The sequence below is a fragment of the Scyliorhinus canicula genome, chromosome 7, assembly GCF_902713615.1.
Source record: "Scyliorhinus canicula chromosome 7, sScyCan1.1, whole genome shotgun sequence".
Taxonomy (NCBI): domain Eukaryota; kingdom Metazoa; phylum Chordata; class Chondrichthyes; order Carcharhiniformes; family Scyliorhinidae; genus Scyliorhinus; species Scyliorhinus canicula.
Window position 1 is genome coordinate 62,611,793 of NC_052152.1, and position 17,090 is coordinate 62,628,882.

Consider the following 17,090-nt stretch of genomic DNA (forward strand, 5'->3'; position numbering starts at 1 on the left):
GGAACAAGAGAGCTGCCGGCTGCTGGATTGGTTGGCGCCTCTTGGAGTCAGGCCTCCCTCTCCAATGGGGGTGGTAGGACCTCCTCACATCAATTGAAGACCTGATGGCTGTTAAATGGCAACGGGGCAGACTCACCATCAACTTTTACACTGGGGCCTCAGCGTAAAATCCCCCCCCCCCCCCCCCCCCCCTCCCCCTCGCTCACATTATAAGTTTAGGACCTCCTGATGCCAGCTTGGGGCAGGTGCCTCTGCTGCTTCACTGACTTGCCATACATTCCAGTCACATTTCCATCCCGCCACCCCCCACAATATACCTCCACATACCAAACAGAATATTTTGAGAAGGATTTTTGGAAGTCAAAGGATTTATTGCCATTATCTGTTGTGTCAGGTGACTGTAGCAGTTTTAAGCTATTGGTGAAAGGAACAGATGAATGGGCCAACATCATGGTAGCAAGTTACTCAATCTCCTTTATAGTTGTAAATATTTAGTTATTGTGCAATTCAGTTAATTCATGACTGCAGATGGAATGCCAGTTTTGGACAGCTGATTGTGAGCCATAAATCCAGATTCTGTAATTTTCTTAAAATTACCTTTTTTAGAGCCCAATCCCAAACATATAAGCCTGAAAATACACTGGGTGATATTATAGATATAGAACAGTACAGCACAGAACAGGCCCTTCGGCCCTCAATGTTGTGCCGAGCAATGATCACCCTACTCAAACCCACGTATCTACCCTATACCCGTAACCCAACAACCCCCCCCCCCCGACCTTACTTTTTAGGACACTACGGGCAATTTAGCATGGCCAATCCACCTAACCCGCACATCTTTGGACTGTGGGAGGAAACCGGAGCACCCGGAGGAAACCCACGCACACACGGCGAGGATGTGCAGACTCCGCACAGACAGTGACCCAAGCCGGGAACCGAACCTGGGACCCTGGAGCTGTGAAGCATTTATGCTAGCCACCATGCTACCGTGCTGCCCAAAACATTATTGTTTAAATGTTTTGTGCAGTGCTATCAAATATTACTGCTCACTACTTTAATTTGTTTCTCTGAAATGCCTCCATCAAACAGAAGAAACTAGAATTTGATATGGAAGCATCCAAAGAAATAGCATTCAATACAATGCAAGTGAAACCTATTATTCCCAGGCTGGAGTCTACTTGAATGGAACTCTTCTTGGATTTCAGAAAGCTTGCTTTGAAGTAAAATTGACTGACCTAACACAAAGCCAACATCATCGGTACTACTTATCCTAGCCTGCGCTGGGTTATACCTTCCTGTTATTACTTTTACATTCACTCTACCCATGACTCACATGTAATTTTCACTTAAGCTTCTTTCTGAATGTGAGTTACGTTTGCTATGTGAGATGGTGGCTACTCTTTGTAGTCTAATTTCCTCAGCTTTAAAACAGTTTTGGTGACAACCATCTCCCCATGGATTAAATTATGTTTTTCTTGCCTAAGGCAAGAGCACAGTTGGATGCAAGAAGAAAGGAGGTTAAGAATGGCTGAGAAGGCGATCAGGAACCAGGGGATATACTGGGAGTTCTCCAAATTTGCATAGAAACTATTTTTACTTAAAGAAGCTGATATATGGTGTCCCAGATCTATACGAAAGGGTATATATTTGAGATTGGGCTAAAACCTTTTCGAATAAGGGCCTAATGATGTTATAACTTTAATCCATTGCTCTAAAGGGAAGCATTTAACAAGAACATGCCACATTCCCTTTAATTAATGTTTTCCTTTCACGCAGAAACATTAACTATTGTCTTGACTTTTTAAAAATTGAATAATTCAATGTCACTTATATTTGTAATTCTTAAGGAAATCAATTGAGACAAATTCAATTGGCTACACATTCAGCTGTATTGTTTTAAAACTCCTTCTCGAATTATTTGCCAAACAGATTCATTTAAAAATATATTTAAAGGTATCAAAACGTCTTAAATACATCGGAATTTTTCATCTCATCCCTGCTCCCAGCTTTGATTCTCTGACCCATCCTTGTAAATGATGTAGAGAGGAAAATTTACCCTTTCATCTTTTATCTGATGGACTGCTCATTTGATGGGTGTCAGCTCACCTTTACAATTCTTTTAATAGAACCTATCACAATTTTTGTAGGTGTGGATTCCTTCTGAAACCTCTCGACAATCCAAAGTTCATTTAACTCCCCTTGTCCCTCTTCCAATACATGTGTTTGGCCTTGAAAGTCAGGTTTTTCACAAAGCATCCAGCTGGAATGAGGAAGGATAAAAAAAATCAGATACACCACAGGAAAACAGATTGCAAAATCAGATTTCCCACTGTAATCACTTTTGTTGATTTATTCGAAGAATCTGCCAATTCAGTGTTGTTCGGTATAAAAAGGGTGGGTCTGTTCATATAATTTCTCCAGTGACATTGGGCAGGATTCTCCATTTAGGAGGCAGTGCTCTCCCGCTAGAGGTGAATTTGAACAAATTTATTCTCCCAAAGCAATTCAGTATCCCTCGACATGCAAATTTATTGATGGCGAGGAATACGAGGGATTCCAATGGATCGCCATTTTGATGCTTTCGCTGCAAGCCATTCATTCATTACTCTGAGTGGGCTTTGATTGACAGCTTCCACAAACACTGCTGGCGGCCTTGCTTCATTCATCACCCTTCATGGATGAGTAATTGTGATGATTCCCAGTGAGGGTAATTGCTCATCAGAAGTTTGAATTTCCCAGCATTTCCCATGCAGTACTTGTGTGGGGACTTCAAGGGAGGCCCAGCATATCTTCTGGGGTACCTGCCAGATGTGACCCTCAGACATTAGACATTCTGGGACTGCATTTTAAACCTCCGGGGCAAATGTGGAATAATAGTTAACCTACTTTATTTTTAAAACAATCAAGCTGGCTTGCTGAGATTATTTACATTGGGATAACCACTCTGAGGGCACACATACAAACACCCCACACACAAATCGCATTGATCGTGGACAATAAGAAACACACAGTAGGCTGAAAACGTTTGGAAACTAGGTTCATGATTTAACATAGAGAAATTATAAGACCAATAATTGAACCATGGCTGCAGCTGGGACAAGATTTGCGTATAAAAATTTCAAGAGGAATAAAGAAGTGCAAGGGATGACATTATTAAATACATATAACATCATCGTATTAGAGGTAAAGATTTAAATAGAGAAATAGTGCAATCAAAATCCCTTTTTTATTGAGTTGAAAAATACTGGGAATATACTGAGTGTACCTTAAGAATTGGCAAACAGAGACAGAAAAATTGAAAATGAAATTTGTTGACTAATTTAAGTGCTCCATATTAATAATAGTTGTCCCAAACTTCAATGGAAATAAAAATTGGGAGAGATGAAAAATAATCTGCCCACTTGCCAACACCAATCAACTCCATTGCAACAAAACAAGATCTATCACAGCCAACAAAATCCTATAGAAACCCATCACATATCTTACTGTCAAAAACATTTTCTGCAACACAAACTGTTAATTATGTTCATTTAATTCAGGACAAAAGGCATAAATATAGCAGTTATAAACAGATATACAGATTCAAATTACACAAAATTACTTATTGAATTATATAATTGAATGTTATATACAGATTTGTTGCTCGGCAAAAAATATAATCTCTTACCATCCTCTGACGCTTTGAAATGAGATTCCTGCAGAAAATCCCCAGTTTGTTGCATCAGGTATGTCGGTGAAGATTTCACGTTTGTTTCCATGGAAGTTTAATTGGTCATATATAACCACCTACGTCACAAAATAAAATGTTCACAGATCAAATAAAGGCAAGGTGGGAGAAATGAGTTTGAATTTATTGGCTATTGACACCAGTACTGGGGAAGGAGGGAACTGTCCTGATGGGACTATCTTCATCTTAATCAAGCTGGGACCAGAGTCCTGGCGAATCCCATATCTAGAGTTGTAGATAGGTTTTAAACTAAATATTGGGGTGGGGGGGGTCGGTTGTATGGAAAATTAGAAAATCAAAGTTAAAGGAGAAGGTAAGAGTGCAGGTTAGTGATGAAGACTTTAAACAGGTTAAGGGGCCGAAGACTCAGAAGAGGTTAGTGGGGCGGCATGGTGGCACAATGGTTAGCACTGCAGTCTCACAGCTCCAGGGACCTGGATTCAATTCCAGCCTTGGATGACTGTCTGTGTGGAGTTTGCACTTTCTCCCCGTGCCTGTGTGGGTTTCCTCCGGGTGTTTTGGTTTCTGCCCACAGTCGAAAGATGTTCAGATTAGGTGGATTGGCCGAGCTAAATTGCCTCAGTGTCCAAAAGGTGAGGTATAATTGCGGGGTTGGGTGGAGGCGTTAGTGTGCTCTTTCCAAGGGCCTGTGCAGACCCGATGGGCCGAGTGGCCTCCTTCTGGACTGTAGGGATTTTATTAAGTTTCCAGAACACCTAATAGAACAGAGAGTATAGAAAGTGGCAGGAATCTAACTCTGGGCACAGCAAAAAAGGGGATAACTATGAGAAGGGGGGCAGTCAACACAGGACTGAGGGTGTTACCTAAATGCGTGCTGTATACAAAACAAGGTAAATGAGCTTGTTGCGCACATTGAAATTAGCGGGTTTAATGCTGTGGGCATCAAAACATTCAAGGCGTCTTATTGAAAGGACAGGCAAATGGGCAGTTAGTAAGAAGTGAACTTAAATCAATATCAAGAAGCAATATAAGGAAGGAAGGCTTGGAGCCTGTGTGGGTAGAGTTGAGGAATCGCAAAGGAGAAAATAACACTGATGGTAATTATGTACAGGCCCCCTAACAGTAATCAGGATGAAGGGCAGAAAATAAATTAGGAGATAGAAAAGGCATATAAGAAAGGCAATATTACAGTAATCATGGGGGACTTCAATATGCATTGGACTGGGAAAATAAGGTTGGGAACAGATTCCAAGAAAGGGAATTTGCGGAATGTCTATGAGATGTTTTTTTGGAGCAGTTGATGGTAGAGCCTATTAGGAAACTGGCAATTCTGGGTTTAGCGATGTGTAATGATGCAAACCTGATTAGGGAACTTAAGGCGATGGAACCCTTAGTGGGAAGTGACTACAATATGATAGATTTCACCTTGCAGTATGAGAAGGAGAAGCTGGAATCAGATATAATGGTTTTACAATTGAATAAAGGTATGTACAAAGACATGAGGGAGGAGCTGGCCAGAGTTGATTGGAAGGGGAGCCTAGCAGGGAAGACAGTTGAACATCAATGGCAGTAATTTGGGGGGTTATTTGGGAGGCACATTCATCCTAAGGAGGAGGAAACATGCCAAAGTGAGGACAAGGCAACTATGGCTGACAAGGGAAGTCAAGGACAGCATAAAAGCAAAGGAAAAAGCATACAATGTGGGAAGGCGTAATGGGAAGCCTTTAAAAGCAAACAGAGGACAATTAAAAAAGCAATGAAATATGAGTGTAAGTTAGCTAGTAATATAAAAGAAGATTGTAAGAGCTTTTTTGATATATAAATGGCAAGATAGAGGCATAAATAGACATTGGACCACTGAAAATTAGGTTGGAGAAGTAGTAATAGGGAACAAAGAAATGGCGGAGGAACTGAATCGGTATTTTGCATCAGTCTCACATTGGAAGACACCAGTGGCATACCAGAACATTAAGAGAGTCGGGGGCAGAGCTGAGTGTAGTGACCATCACTAAGGTGAAGGTGCTGGAGAAACTGAAATGGTCTGAAGATGGATAAATCACCCGGACCGGGTGAAACCCAGGGTTCTGAAGAAGATAGCTGAAGAGATTGTGGAGGCATTAGTAGTGAATCTGTGGAACTCATTGCCACAGAAGGCTGTGGAGTCCAAATCACTGAGTGTCTTTAAGGGGATCAAGGGTATGGGGAGAAGGCAGGAGAATGGAAATGAGAAACATATCAGTCATGATTAAATGGTGGAGCAGACTCGATGAACCGAATGGCCTAATGAACAAGCTGCCTAGCCAACTGAGCTAAACCGGTCCCCAGTTATTACATCAAATAACAAAACAGTAGCTTCAGATTTAAAGTGTTTCTGAAAGAGATGACTTACCTTCCCTGGCCTTGGGTTGATTTTCAAACTTTTGTTCTTAACAAGGCACTGCAACAAAACAGTGCAATAAATTATAAGTTAACCAACTGGATGCTTCAGTCTCACAGTTGACAGAGTTATCAGTGTCACATATGCATCACCCACTTTTTAATATATGCCTAAATAATTAATTTTAACATTTAACTTCCTGATTTATAACCACACATTGGATATTTTGTTATTCATTTCTTCACTGGAATGCTTGATGGAACTACCTCATGATTGTCTCAGGAATCCTGAGACAAAGTCTGGTATGGCACCGGAAGGTGGACTGGCTTTCGCTGGAGAGCAGGACGGCTAAACGTGTGAGATCTTGCACTGTTCATCTCATTAATTACACAACTGCGATGAGCATGTCAAATCTCATGGGAGGGGCAAGCTGGAAGTTGCCCCACCCCGCGGCGTCGTAGTTAAACTGCATCCTGACAGCCAGACATTCACTGCAGGGCAGGACCTCTGAATTCCATGAAAGAAAATGTCCAGGTAAAGGCAGCAACCTCATGTTCAGCGATTGCCACCTTGGAGATTCCCCACCAGGCGATCGAGGAACGGCAGGATATCCTCTTTCTAAGGGGATGGGAGCAGGAGGCCCACCTGGATGATCATGTCAAGGTCATGATCCTGGGAGGAGGTCACTAGTATGGTGAGCAGCATGAAGTCTCAAGGAAGACCAACCTGCAGTGCAGAAAACTGATGAGTGATTTCATCCACTCCATTAACAAGTCAAACTTCGACTCACCGAAAACTCATAACGGCATCAAGATTATGTTACGGTCCCAGTTGATGTTATAAATGGACAGGAAGATCCGAGAATGGAACACTGGCTCAAAAGAGCATAACTTTTATTTTTTACTGGGAAAACTGCACTCTTCTCCTGCGTTTCCGCGCTCCAGCCCCATTGGTCTATCGGGTCACATGACACTCCGGGACCTTGCCTACTTAAAGGGGAACACGATCACATCCTTGTCCCTTTAAGTTCCTGATTACATTCTTCAATTAACAAAGGAACTATTTATCAAAATGCACAAGTGTCTCTCAAAACAATCTCTTATGAGATAGGTTGTTCAGGAGACTTCTTGATCCTTTCAGAGTGATGCAATTCCCGAAAGGGTGCTTCAGGAGAGTAGGCAAAGAAATGGCATATGGGGCAGCACAGTGGCGCAGTGGTTAGCACTGCTGACTCACAGCACCGAGGTCCCAGGTTCAATCCCGGCTCAGAGTCACTGTCTGTTCCCCATGTTTTCTGGGATTTCGCCCCCACAACCCACAGATGTGCAGGGTAGGTGGATTGGCCATGCTAAATTTCTCCTGAATTGGAAAAAATGAATTGGGTACTCGAAGTTAAAAAAAACACTTCAAGATTAGCTAGATGCTCCTCCTCGACCACTCCTGTAATCAGTACACCACAGAGATAGACAACTACCTGGGGTTGGTCCTGTGCTAAACTTTCAATCGTGCACAGAAGAGACTCTGAAAGGTAGCCGGGTATTCTGTTGTAAGCATTTGTTGGAGTTTATAGTGACACATTTCATGGATGTTTCATGTAACTATAATTGTTGGTACGCATTACTTATATCAAGTTTAGTATAAGTTAAGCCTCCTGCCAATTTAGCATAGAAATCTTCTTTTGTTGGTATTGGGCATGGGTCCAATTTGTTTGCCCTTTCACAGTGAGTTTGTATTCCCCGCATATCCTGAAGGTTCTATCTGGCTTCATCACTGGCATGAATGAAGCCGCCCACTCCGAAAACTGTACAGGTTTGATGATACCTAATTCTTCGAGTCGCTTGTGTTCAGATTCAACCTTCTTGTGTAAGTCATAGGGAATGGGTCAGGCTCTGAAAAGCTTGGGCATGGACTCAGGATGTGGGTGTCGCTTGCGCAAAGGACAACATCCCCAGCAACCCAGTGAGGAAGCATCCAACACAGATGCAATATGTGGACAATGACTGTGAGCTATGTGTAATGTTTGAGCTAGCCAAGGTAATCACTCATTCTCTCTTTTTTCCCATTCCAGGTATGAGCAAGAAGATGGGGAGAACAGCATCCTCCACAGAAGAATGCCCCTGGTCCCAGGCCACCTCAGAGGAGGTGAGGAGGTTGATGAGGGTCCTTTACCAGTTGAGCAGTCACTGCATTCACATGCATCCACCACCAGCACAGAAACACGCACCCAAGTCAGTCCTAGAAGTAAAGTAGGCTCCTATTTCTTATGTTCTCAATCAGCCCTAGGACAAATGCAAATGATACAAAGAGCTGCAGGGGATCATCAGGCAGAATTGTTGGAGGCTGTCAAGAGTCTGGGATGAGGGGTAGAGGTGTCTGTTTGCCTTCAGTCTGATGGCATAACTCCAGAATGCGGGTGCATGCAAGTCTCCATAGGAGAGGTGACAGCCACCTTGAAGACTCAGGTCCAGAAGTTTCTGCTGGATTTCCACTTGGACTTGCACTCTGTTACTCTACCCATGGGTGGGATCCAACAGTGGCTAGGTGAGAGGGGGATGGGGAACCTCAAACTTACAAGTGCTCCTTCCCCTCAAGGAGTCAGGGAGGGGTCCTTGGCCACTCACAGGCAGAAGGAGCACCAATCAGGCACCCCAGGGGTATTCACCCAGGACCATTCCAAGGGTGCTACATCATTTAACCTCCCCTTTGCCAGGGACCTCACCACCACTAACAGGTCAGCTTGAGGAGGATGCACCTGCCCCAGAGCAGGAGACCCTCAGCTGGCTGGGGCCATTGATTGTGCCAAGATTGAAGGGAAAGCGGGGTGACAGGCTGGAGTGAAGACAGAAGGGTAGAAGGGGGCTATGCTTTGGGTCTCCAAAGCATGGCCACATAAATCCTCTCAGGCAACAGGGCATAGCAGTCTGCAGGCTGCCCCCACCTCTGCAACAGATGAGAGGGCTGCACCGAGATGTAGTGGTAGGTTAAGTTACATTAAAAAGTTTTGAATGTATACTAGTGGCATGGGTGTTCACTTGTATATACTTTGCACTTTTGTAAATATATTCTGCTCAATTCATTTTCCATGCCTCATGAATTAAGTGGATATTCCAGTGATACCACGGTCCGCGTGCATTCAAGGATGAAACATCTAACCCCACCGCCACAAAGAACTCCCATCTGGAACTTCAGATTCACTGCTCCCCACATGATTTCACCAGTGAGCAGACTTTCTATCCACATCTGTGCCATCAGCAAAGGCACATGAGCATGATGGCTGGACAAGACACCTGTCATCCTTTAATCTCAGGCAGACATCATGAGGGTACGATGGAATTGTTCATCAGGCTTGGGTTTGATCCTGCTGCTGTCCCCCTTTCCAGGTAAAGGACATATTGGAGGACCTCCTCTTCACACATGAATGTTGTGCCTTTTGTAGACATCCATCTCCCTCTATCCCCTCAACCCTGCCCCTGACTGCAGCCAAGGGCAAATGTCACAGAATGAACAGCAACTCCACACCTTGCTGGGATCTCATGTTATGAGACATATGGTTCTGGGATAAACCTGCTGCTGTGTGGACTTCACTTTCATGTAAGGATCACAGCTGACCATAGTCCTCTTACACATCTCTCATGATTATAAATGTATTCCTTTAGTCAGCCAATTGTTCGGACCTTGAACTCCACCCACCGCAAAAGACCCTCCTCCCACCCACCGTTTATATTGAGGGCATTGTTTTGTTGCTGCAGAAATGGTGCATGCCTCATTCAAAGACCACTCCCCCACATTTTACCCACCCTCTGTCACCCACCAACTTCCTCTCCATCACCATTAACCCACCAGATGTGACCTGCACCTTCCTCTCTGTTACCCTCGAACTTCCCCCTCCTTACCCTGGACCCTGTCACCATCCATGCCTGTTGACACCTGTTTGCCCCTCAGAGCCCACACTTTTTAACCATGTCCCCCCTCCCCCACCCTGCCTATGGCCATTATCTATGCCACCTTTCTTGCCCCCTTCCATAACCCATCCAATGACGCCTTCACCTGCCAGACAGATACCCTAAATCTCTCACCCGATCTCACCCAACTTCACCTTCTGACTGTCACTCTTTTCATTGGTATCCTGAGTTCTCCCCCCAGGACCCCACAATCGACTCCAGGCACTTCTCTCTAAAACACAGCGCCCCCTTCCCTGGACACTCTAGCCCCCCACCCCACCGGCCCGCCATTTAGTCTTCCAGCCTTGAAACCCCCGTTTTGGGTTTTTGCCCCTTCCAGCCTTCAGTCCATCCACCCAATCAACCTTTGCCACTTCCACCCCTCTTCCAGCCTTTGTTTGTATGAGTTCCCTTCTAGCCTTTACTCCTTCGAGCCCCCTACTTTCCTGCCTTTGCCTTATCCAGCCTTCATCTCTTCCAACCTCCTTTCCAGAATTCCAGCCCTCTTCCAGTCTTTTGGCCCCCTTCTACCCTTCTGTCTTCACTCCAGCCGGTCACCCCACTTTCCCTGTGTATCACCTCAATCTTGGCACAGCTTTTCTACTGTATCCTGAGAGTGGTCTGAAAGAATGGGAAAGACAGCATTGACTGCCTGCTGCATCCAGGAAGGTGTCTCCCTCACAAGGTGCATACTGTCATGATATGCAAACATGCAACCAATGAACACTCAGAATAGGACACAACCAATGGGCAGTCAGGACACTCAGAGGTGGCATCACCACAAGGGGGAATGACATAAACACTATAATAGGGATGAGGCACTCACACCCTGCCTCTTTCCATAGACAGACATCGAGAGAGTTATACAGGGTTGATCAGCAGCATCACACCCCAGCACGTGGCTAAGAGCAAGCTAGACTGAAAGTTAGACTGAGTTCCTACAGTTAGATTAGCGGAGAATCAAACTAATTTGAGAACTGTGTTAATAGTTCAATAGACAGTTTGAACTCATTTCAAAGTCTGGAGCATCCTTTAGTTAAGACTGCATCAAGTAGCAGCCTGTGTTATCCGAAGCAGCATAACACAACACATACCACTTATGTTCTGTCATGAAACAAACATTCTACATTCCCACAGAAAGGGTGCTAAATTTGTGAACTAAACAAGATTCCAGTGTGTTGATCATTTAATGAGCATTTGTGAAATGCAAATTAGGTTCTTGTCATTGTTCCATGGGACACTGAATCTGCCATGAAAGTCATGGGAACAAGACTCGAAAGTAATTTCCTATTGCATGTGGTTTGGTGACATCATGAGCATGGACACAGGGAGTGGCTATTGAAGGTGTGCGGAATGGTAAGATTGTGTCAACCAACATGAAACACTGATTTAATGCTAGCACTGTCAATTTGGAGTTCCATCACAGAATTCCTACAGTGCAGAAGGAGACCATTCAGACCATCGGGTCTGCACCGACCCTCTGAAAGTGCACCTTATCGAGGCCTACTCCCGTGTCCTATACCCATAACCCCAGAACCCCACCTACCCTGCACATCTTTGGACGCTAAGGGACAATTTAGCATGGTCAATCTACCTAACCTGCACTTCTTTGGACTGTGGGAGGAAACCGGAACAACCCGGAAGAAATCCACGCAGACACGGGGAAGAAAGGGCAGACTCCACACAGACAGTCACCCAAGGCCGGAATTGAACCGGGGTCTCTGCTACTGTGAGGCAGCAGGGCTAACCAGTGTGCTAACGTGTCGTTAATGTTCCAGTTCACATGCTCACTTGAACACAAAAAAAAGGAAGGACTCCCCATCTGTGCTTTCGAAAAGGATCATGAACTAGATAGTTGCTAATTGACTTCTATTGTCTTGCTACACTTGCCAAAGTGTTTGATGTTTTCTAGAGATCTTTAAAGTGACTTAAATCTAGAGGAAGCGGTGCAGAATATACTGAAGGACATTGTCATGATATCAATGTCAAGGACAAACCATTTTACCACAGACACCATTGCTGTAGTATGCATTCCCCATGGACCACAGCACAATAGGGAGAAGGAGCAGAGCTGACATTGACCAAGGCAAGCTGCTAGAAGAGGGAGGCTGAGGCGAATAAGCCCTCTTGATAACAGTGTAGAAATGCTACAGTGCCGAAGGAGGTCATTCCGCACATGGAGCCTGCACCAACTCTGTGAAAGATCACTCTGCCTAACCCCACTCCCCCATTCTAATCCAGTAACCCCACCTAACCCGCACACCTTTCTTATCAGAGAGATGCAAGAGTGAAACATGCCGATCCATGAGGATTGCGGGTTTCCCATTGTGCAAAGTGCCATTAATTGCAGGCAAATTCAAAGATTGTGACTCTCTTTCAAAATGGTGGCCCGATCTCGAAGTTCAGCTCTCCAGTGCTAAAAAAAAATTCTAAGTGTGGGCAAAACCGGTGAGAAATTCCCCAGGGCTCAAAAAAGTGTCATTGAAACTCACCAGTAGAGCCGGCGGGAGACTCTCTGAAAAACCCGCCATAAATTAACTTTGAAATTTTTTGGGAGAATCGGGCCCAATGTCTCCGAAGACTGGATCACTCTGGAAGAGTTCTTGTGGTACTCTGTATGGTTCATGTCAACATTGATAGCAGCCTACTGCATGTTGCACAATCTCACCATCATGGTGCTGCAGCTCTTACCACCAGCTACACAACAAGCAGCTGAGGAGGAGGAAAAGCTGGAGGAGGAACAAGGGAGGAGGAAACCTACATTTGCTGGCCAGGACATCCATAATACCTGTCACAACAACCTCAACTCCCCATTCACCAACACTTTACCTGCCCTTCCATCTATTCCTGATCAGCATAGCAAATATAACCAAACAGAAATAAACATTCCAAACTAAATCTACAAATCGAACCATGATGTACTGCATACAGACATCAATTACCCATTCTTAATGTATTCCCTTAGTGCCTATCATCCGTGTGCCTTTGCCAGTCCTACCAGTTTCAATGCGGGTTTCAATACAGTGTAAACCCAGTGGCTGTAGCGTGGCTGCGTGAAAGGCTGCGGACTTTCAGTGGGCAGGATGTGGATGGCCTTGCGAGATACCCTCATGCAGCTTTGGGCCCAGAGCTTTGGGTTCAGACTGCACCATCTTGGCATGAGTGCCAACTGTATGGGTTGGAAAGCTGACAGGCAACAGCAAGGGCACTGGTGTTGGCAGTGGTGTTAGTAAGAGTGTTGCCATCTTGAGGATAGGAAGCTCATGCTCCATAGTTCCACTGCCATTTCCCCAGGACAGTGCCTTACCAATCCTGGAAACCTGCTGAAAGACTGAATGCTGAATTGCTGAGAGACCCAGAAAACCTCTTTGAACACTGCTATTTGCAGCCATGATGACAACAGCCTGAACTAGCATGGCTGAACTCAGATGTTGCAAGATTGCTGCCTGTGCTGCAATGGAAGTTCTTATCAGACACATATTGTAGTTAAGTCTGCAAGTGTGCTAATTGCATTGGCTGCTACTTCCATTTTGGAAAGGATGTTCTCCATCCTCGAAACAAATCCTTTGCAAAGCTGGTGCCAGATTCCTCCAGGTTCCTGGACAGTGACAGCAAGCTTTCTGACAGATCTGCCAAAGACACCAAGCATTTTATTGTGCACGCCCAACAGCATCTTTCTGTACGTTTTCCTACTGAAATGCATGTTTTAGTCCTCTGCAGCAGAATTCAAGTGCAACCTCACTCTTCAGAAAGCTACCCTATCCCTTGCCCTGGCTGCAACTCACTTGCGTCTGGTTGTTTCACCCCATGCAGATCCCACCTCAAAAGCTTTCTACTAAATTGCCCACAATGCCACGATCTAACCTGGTGACTGAGTTTGAGAGTGAGTGATGGCATTTGGGATGGAAAAATTTAAGATAATTAGGCTGAGTCAACATGGTTTTAGTATGATATGGGCAAATGTGAAGAATGAAAAAGAAGCTTATTATCTAAAGGGTGAGAGATTGCAGAGCTCTGAGGTACAGAGGGTTCTGGGTGTCTTAGTGTTTGAATCACAAAAGTCAAGCAAGTAATTAGGAAAGCTAATAGAATGTTGTTGTTTATTGTGAGGGGAATTGATCGCAAAAGTTGAGATTAAGCTTGAGTTGTGCATAGCATTGGTGAGCTACATCTGGAATATTGTGCACCACATTGGTCACTTATTTAAGGAAAGATGTAAATGCAGAAGCAATTCAGAGAAGGTTTACTAGACTAATACCTGGAATGGGTGAGTTGTCTTATGATGAAAGGTTGGAGAAGTTAGGCTTATATCCACCAGAGTTTAGAAGTCGAAGAGGCAACTTGATCAATAAGAATTTAAGAACTAGGAGCAGAAGTAGGCCATCTGGCCCCTCGAGCCTGCTCTGCCATTCAATCATGTTGTGGGCTCAGCTCCACTTACCCACCCACTCATGATTACCCTTAATTCCTTTACTGTTTAAATATCTATCTATTTTTACCTTAAAAACATTCAACAAGGTAGCCTCAACTGTTTCACTGGGCAGGAAATTGAACAGATTCACAACCCTTTGGGTGAAGAAGTTCCTCCTCAACTCAGTCTTAAATGTGCTCCCTCTTATTTTGAGGTGGTGTTTCCACTGGTGGGTGGAACTAGAACGAGGGGGTTCCTATCTTGTCTATTCCCTTCAGAATGTTTTATGTTTCGATAAGATCCCGTCCTCATTCTTCTAAATTCCAATGAATGTAATCCCAGTCTACTCAGTCTCTCCCCATAAGTCATTCCTCTCAACTCCGGAATCAACGTAGTGAATCTCCTCTGCACCCCCTCTAGTTCCAGTACATTCTTTCTCAAGTAAGGAGACCAAAACTGTACACAGTACTCCAGGTGTGGCCTAACCAGGACCCTATACAGCTGCAACATGACCTCCCTGTTTTTAAACTCCATCCCTCTAGCAATGAAGTACAAAATTCAATTTGCCTTCTTAATTACCTGCTGTACCTGCAAACCAACCTTTTGCGATTCATGCACAAGGACACCAGGTCCCTCTGCACAGCAGCATGCTGCAATTTGTTACCATTTAAATAATAGTCCATTTTACTTTGTTCCTACCAAAGTGGATGACCTCACATTTACCAACATTGTACTCCATCTGCCAGACCCTTGCCCACTCACTTAGACTATCTATATACCTCTGCAGACTTTCAATGTCCTCTGCACACTTTACTCAAAACCTTCAAGACCCTGAGGGATATTGACAAGGTGGATGTAGAGAGGATGTTTCCTCCTGTTGGAGAATTTAGAACGTGGGGTTACTTTTTAAAAATAAGGGGTCGTTTATTTGAGACAGAGGTGAGGACAATTTATTTCTCTCAGAGGGTCATGTGCTCTCTTCCTCAAAAGGTAATGGAAGCAGAGTCTGTGAATATTTTTAAGGTAAAGCTGGTTAGGGAGTAAAAGGTTATCAGAGGTAGGCAGGAATGTGGGGTTGATTTGACAAGCAGCCATAATCTTATTGAATGGCCTAATCCTGCTCCTAATTCATTTGTTCGTATGTATGTATGTATGTGCTTATTTCTTCTTCACTGTCTTTCTGCTCTTCCCCCTCTTTTTCTTCCACATTGCCTGACCAGATTGCTGTTCCTGGTGCTTGTGAGTAGAAATGCACAAGGGTAGGGCCGTGGTGGTGGGCATGAGAGGTACATGATTACACTTGCTGCTTCCTGTAATGTACCAAACTCCTGCTGCCTCCGGTAACCAACTTGTCCAACAAGAGAGAGGGAAGTGTGTTAGTGAGTGTTGGCGCAATTTGTTTGGGTGTTGTGGCTGACATGGTTGAATAGCTGGCAATATGTGAAAACTGTGAGGTTTGCAGCAGTGCTAAGTGTATGAAAGTAAGGTGAAGCTATGACTATTAGGTTTGAGTCATGACTGCTACAGATCGTTGCTAATGTGGGTGTGTTGAGTTGAGCAGTTTGAGGCTGGTAGTGCAATTGTTGGGAGATGTCATTTGAAAATACATGTAGTCCTGATAGGTCATTGAACTTCTTGTGCAATTGCAACCAAACCTTTGGGTCTCGCCTCCAAGCATTGATCACCGTGGCTATCTGGACCCATTGGCTTCACAAAGTTTGTCTGGAGTTTCTCCTAGCACCCTGCAGAAAAAGAGATCTCTTTGCTCCCCTCCATCTCCTGCATCGTGGCATCGGATAGAGTGTCAGAAAATCTTTTGAGCCCACTCTCTGTCATGCTGTGCCATTATTGAGTGTTACTCAAGTCACTTCTAGAATAACTTTTAGCACCTGTTCCAGTCAAAATGATCCTCCCCTTTAGGAGGTGCAGTCTGGTTTGAACTCACCCCCTCCTCTTTCCCAATGCTCGTAGGCAAAGCCACTCAACAGTATGTTCAGCAATGGCTTCATGATGTTATCATTTTAATTAGCAGATACCATGACGGTTACGAGCATCAGAAGCAATGACTATGGGGTAATTGACATCATGATCCTTAAGTCTGTTTTTTATTTATTTCTATTTTTAAAAATAAATTTAGATAACCCAATTCCTTTTTATTTCCAATTAAGGTGCAATTTAGCTTGGCCAATCTACCTACCCTGCACATCTTTGGCTTTGTGGGGATGTGACCCACACAGACATGGGGAGAATGTGCAAACTCCACACGGACAGTGGCCCGGGGCCGGGATCGAACCCGGGTCCTCGGCGCCATGAACCAGCAGTGCTAATCACTGCAAGTCTGTTTTTAAGTGATGGTCATTTTGTTCCGCATAGAGCCTTGGTTGAACAGAATCTGATGTATTCACCAAACTATGAATGATTTGTACTTAATGTTCTAAAATTATCTAACTCTTCCTGTTCCAGGGAAACAACAATTCTACCGAGGAAGACGACCTCTGGACATGTGAACCCAGAGAACATTTGTGCAGTTCCTTGTGGTCAACAGAAATATAAAACTGGCAAAAGCTTTAAATGTCTGCATTTTTGAGAATGAATGATAGACTACACTGAGTTCTCAAAGAAGTGGTGGTGGAGGGGGGGGGGGGGGGGGGGGGTGAATTAAAAGGGAAGCTA

The 17,090-nt window shown here is 44.3% G+C and overlaps 1 protein-coding gene across 1 annotated transcript in view; it reads right to left on the bottom strand.

The window, feature by feature from the left end:
* LOC119969033 overlaps positions 1-17,090 on the bottom strand; it is a 139,018-nt gene that overhangs the window by 76,917 nt on the left and 45,011 nt on the right. Inside the window, exons 6-8 of the mRNA XM_038802174.1 lie at positions 6,078-6,125; positions 3,668-3,786; positions 2,107-2,260 (exon numbers count right to left, since the gene is read on the bottom strand). Coding sequence (XP_038658102.1) covers positions 2,107-2,260; positions 3,668-3,786; positions 6,078-6,125 — 321 coding nt within the window. The remainder of the gene's footprint in view (positions 1-2,106; positions 2,261-3,667; positions 3,787-6,077; positions 6,126-17,090) is intronic.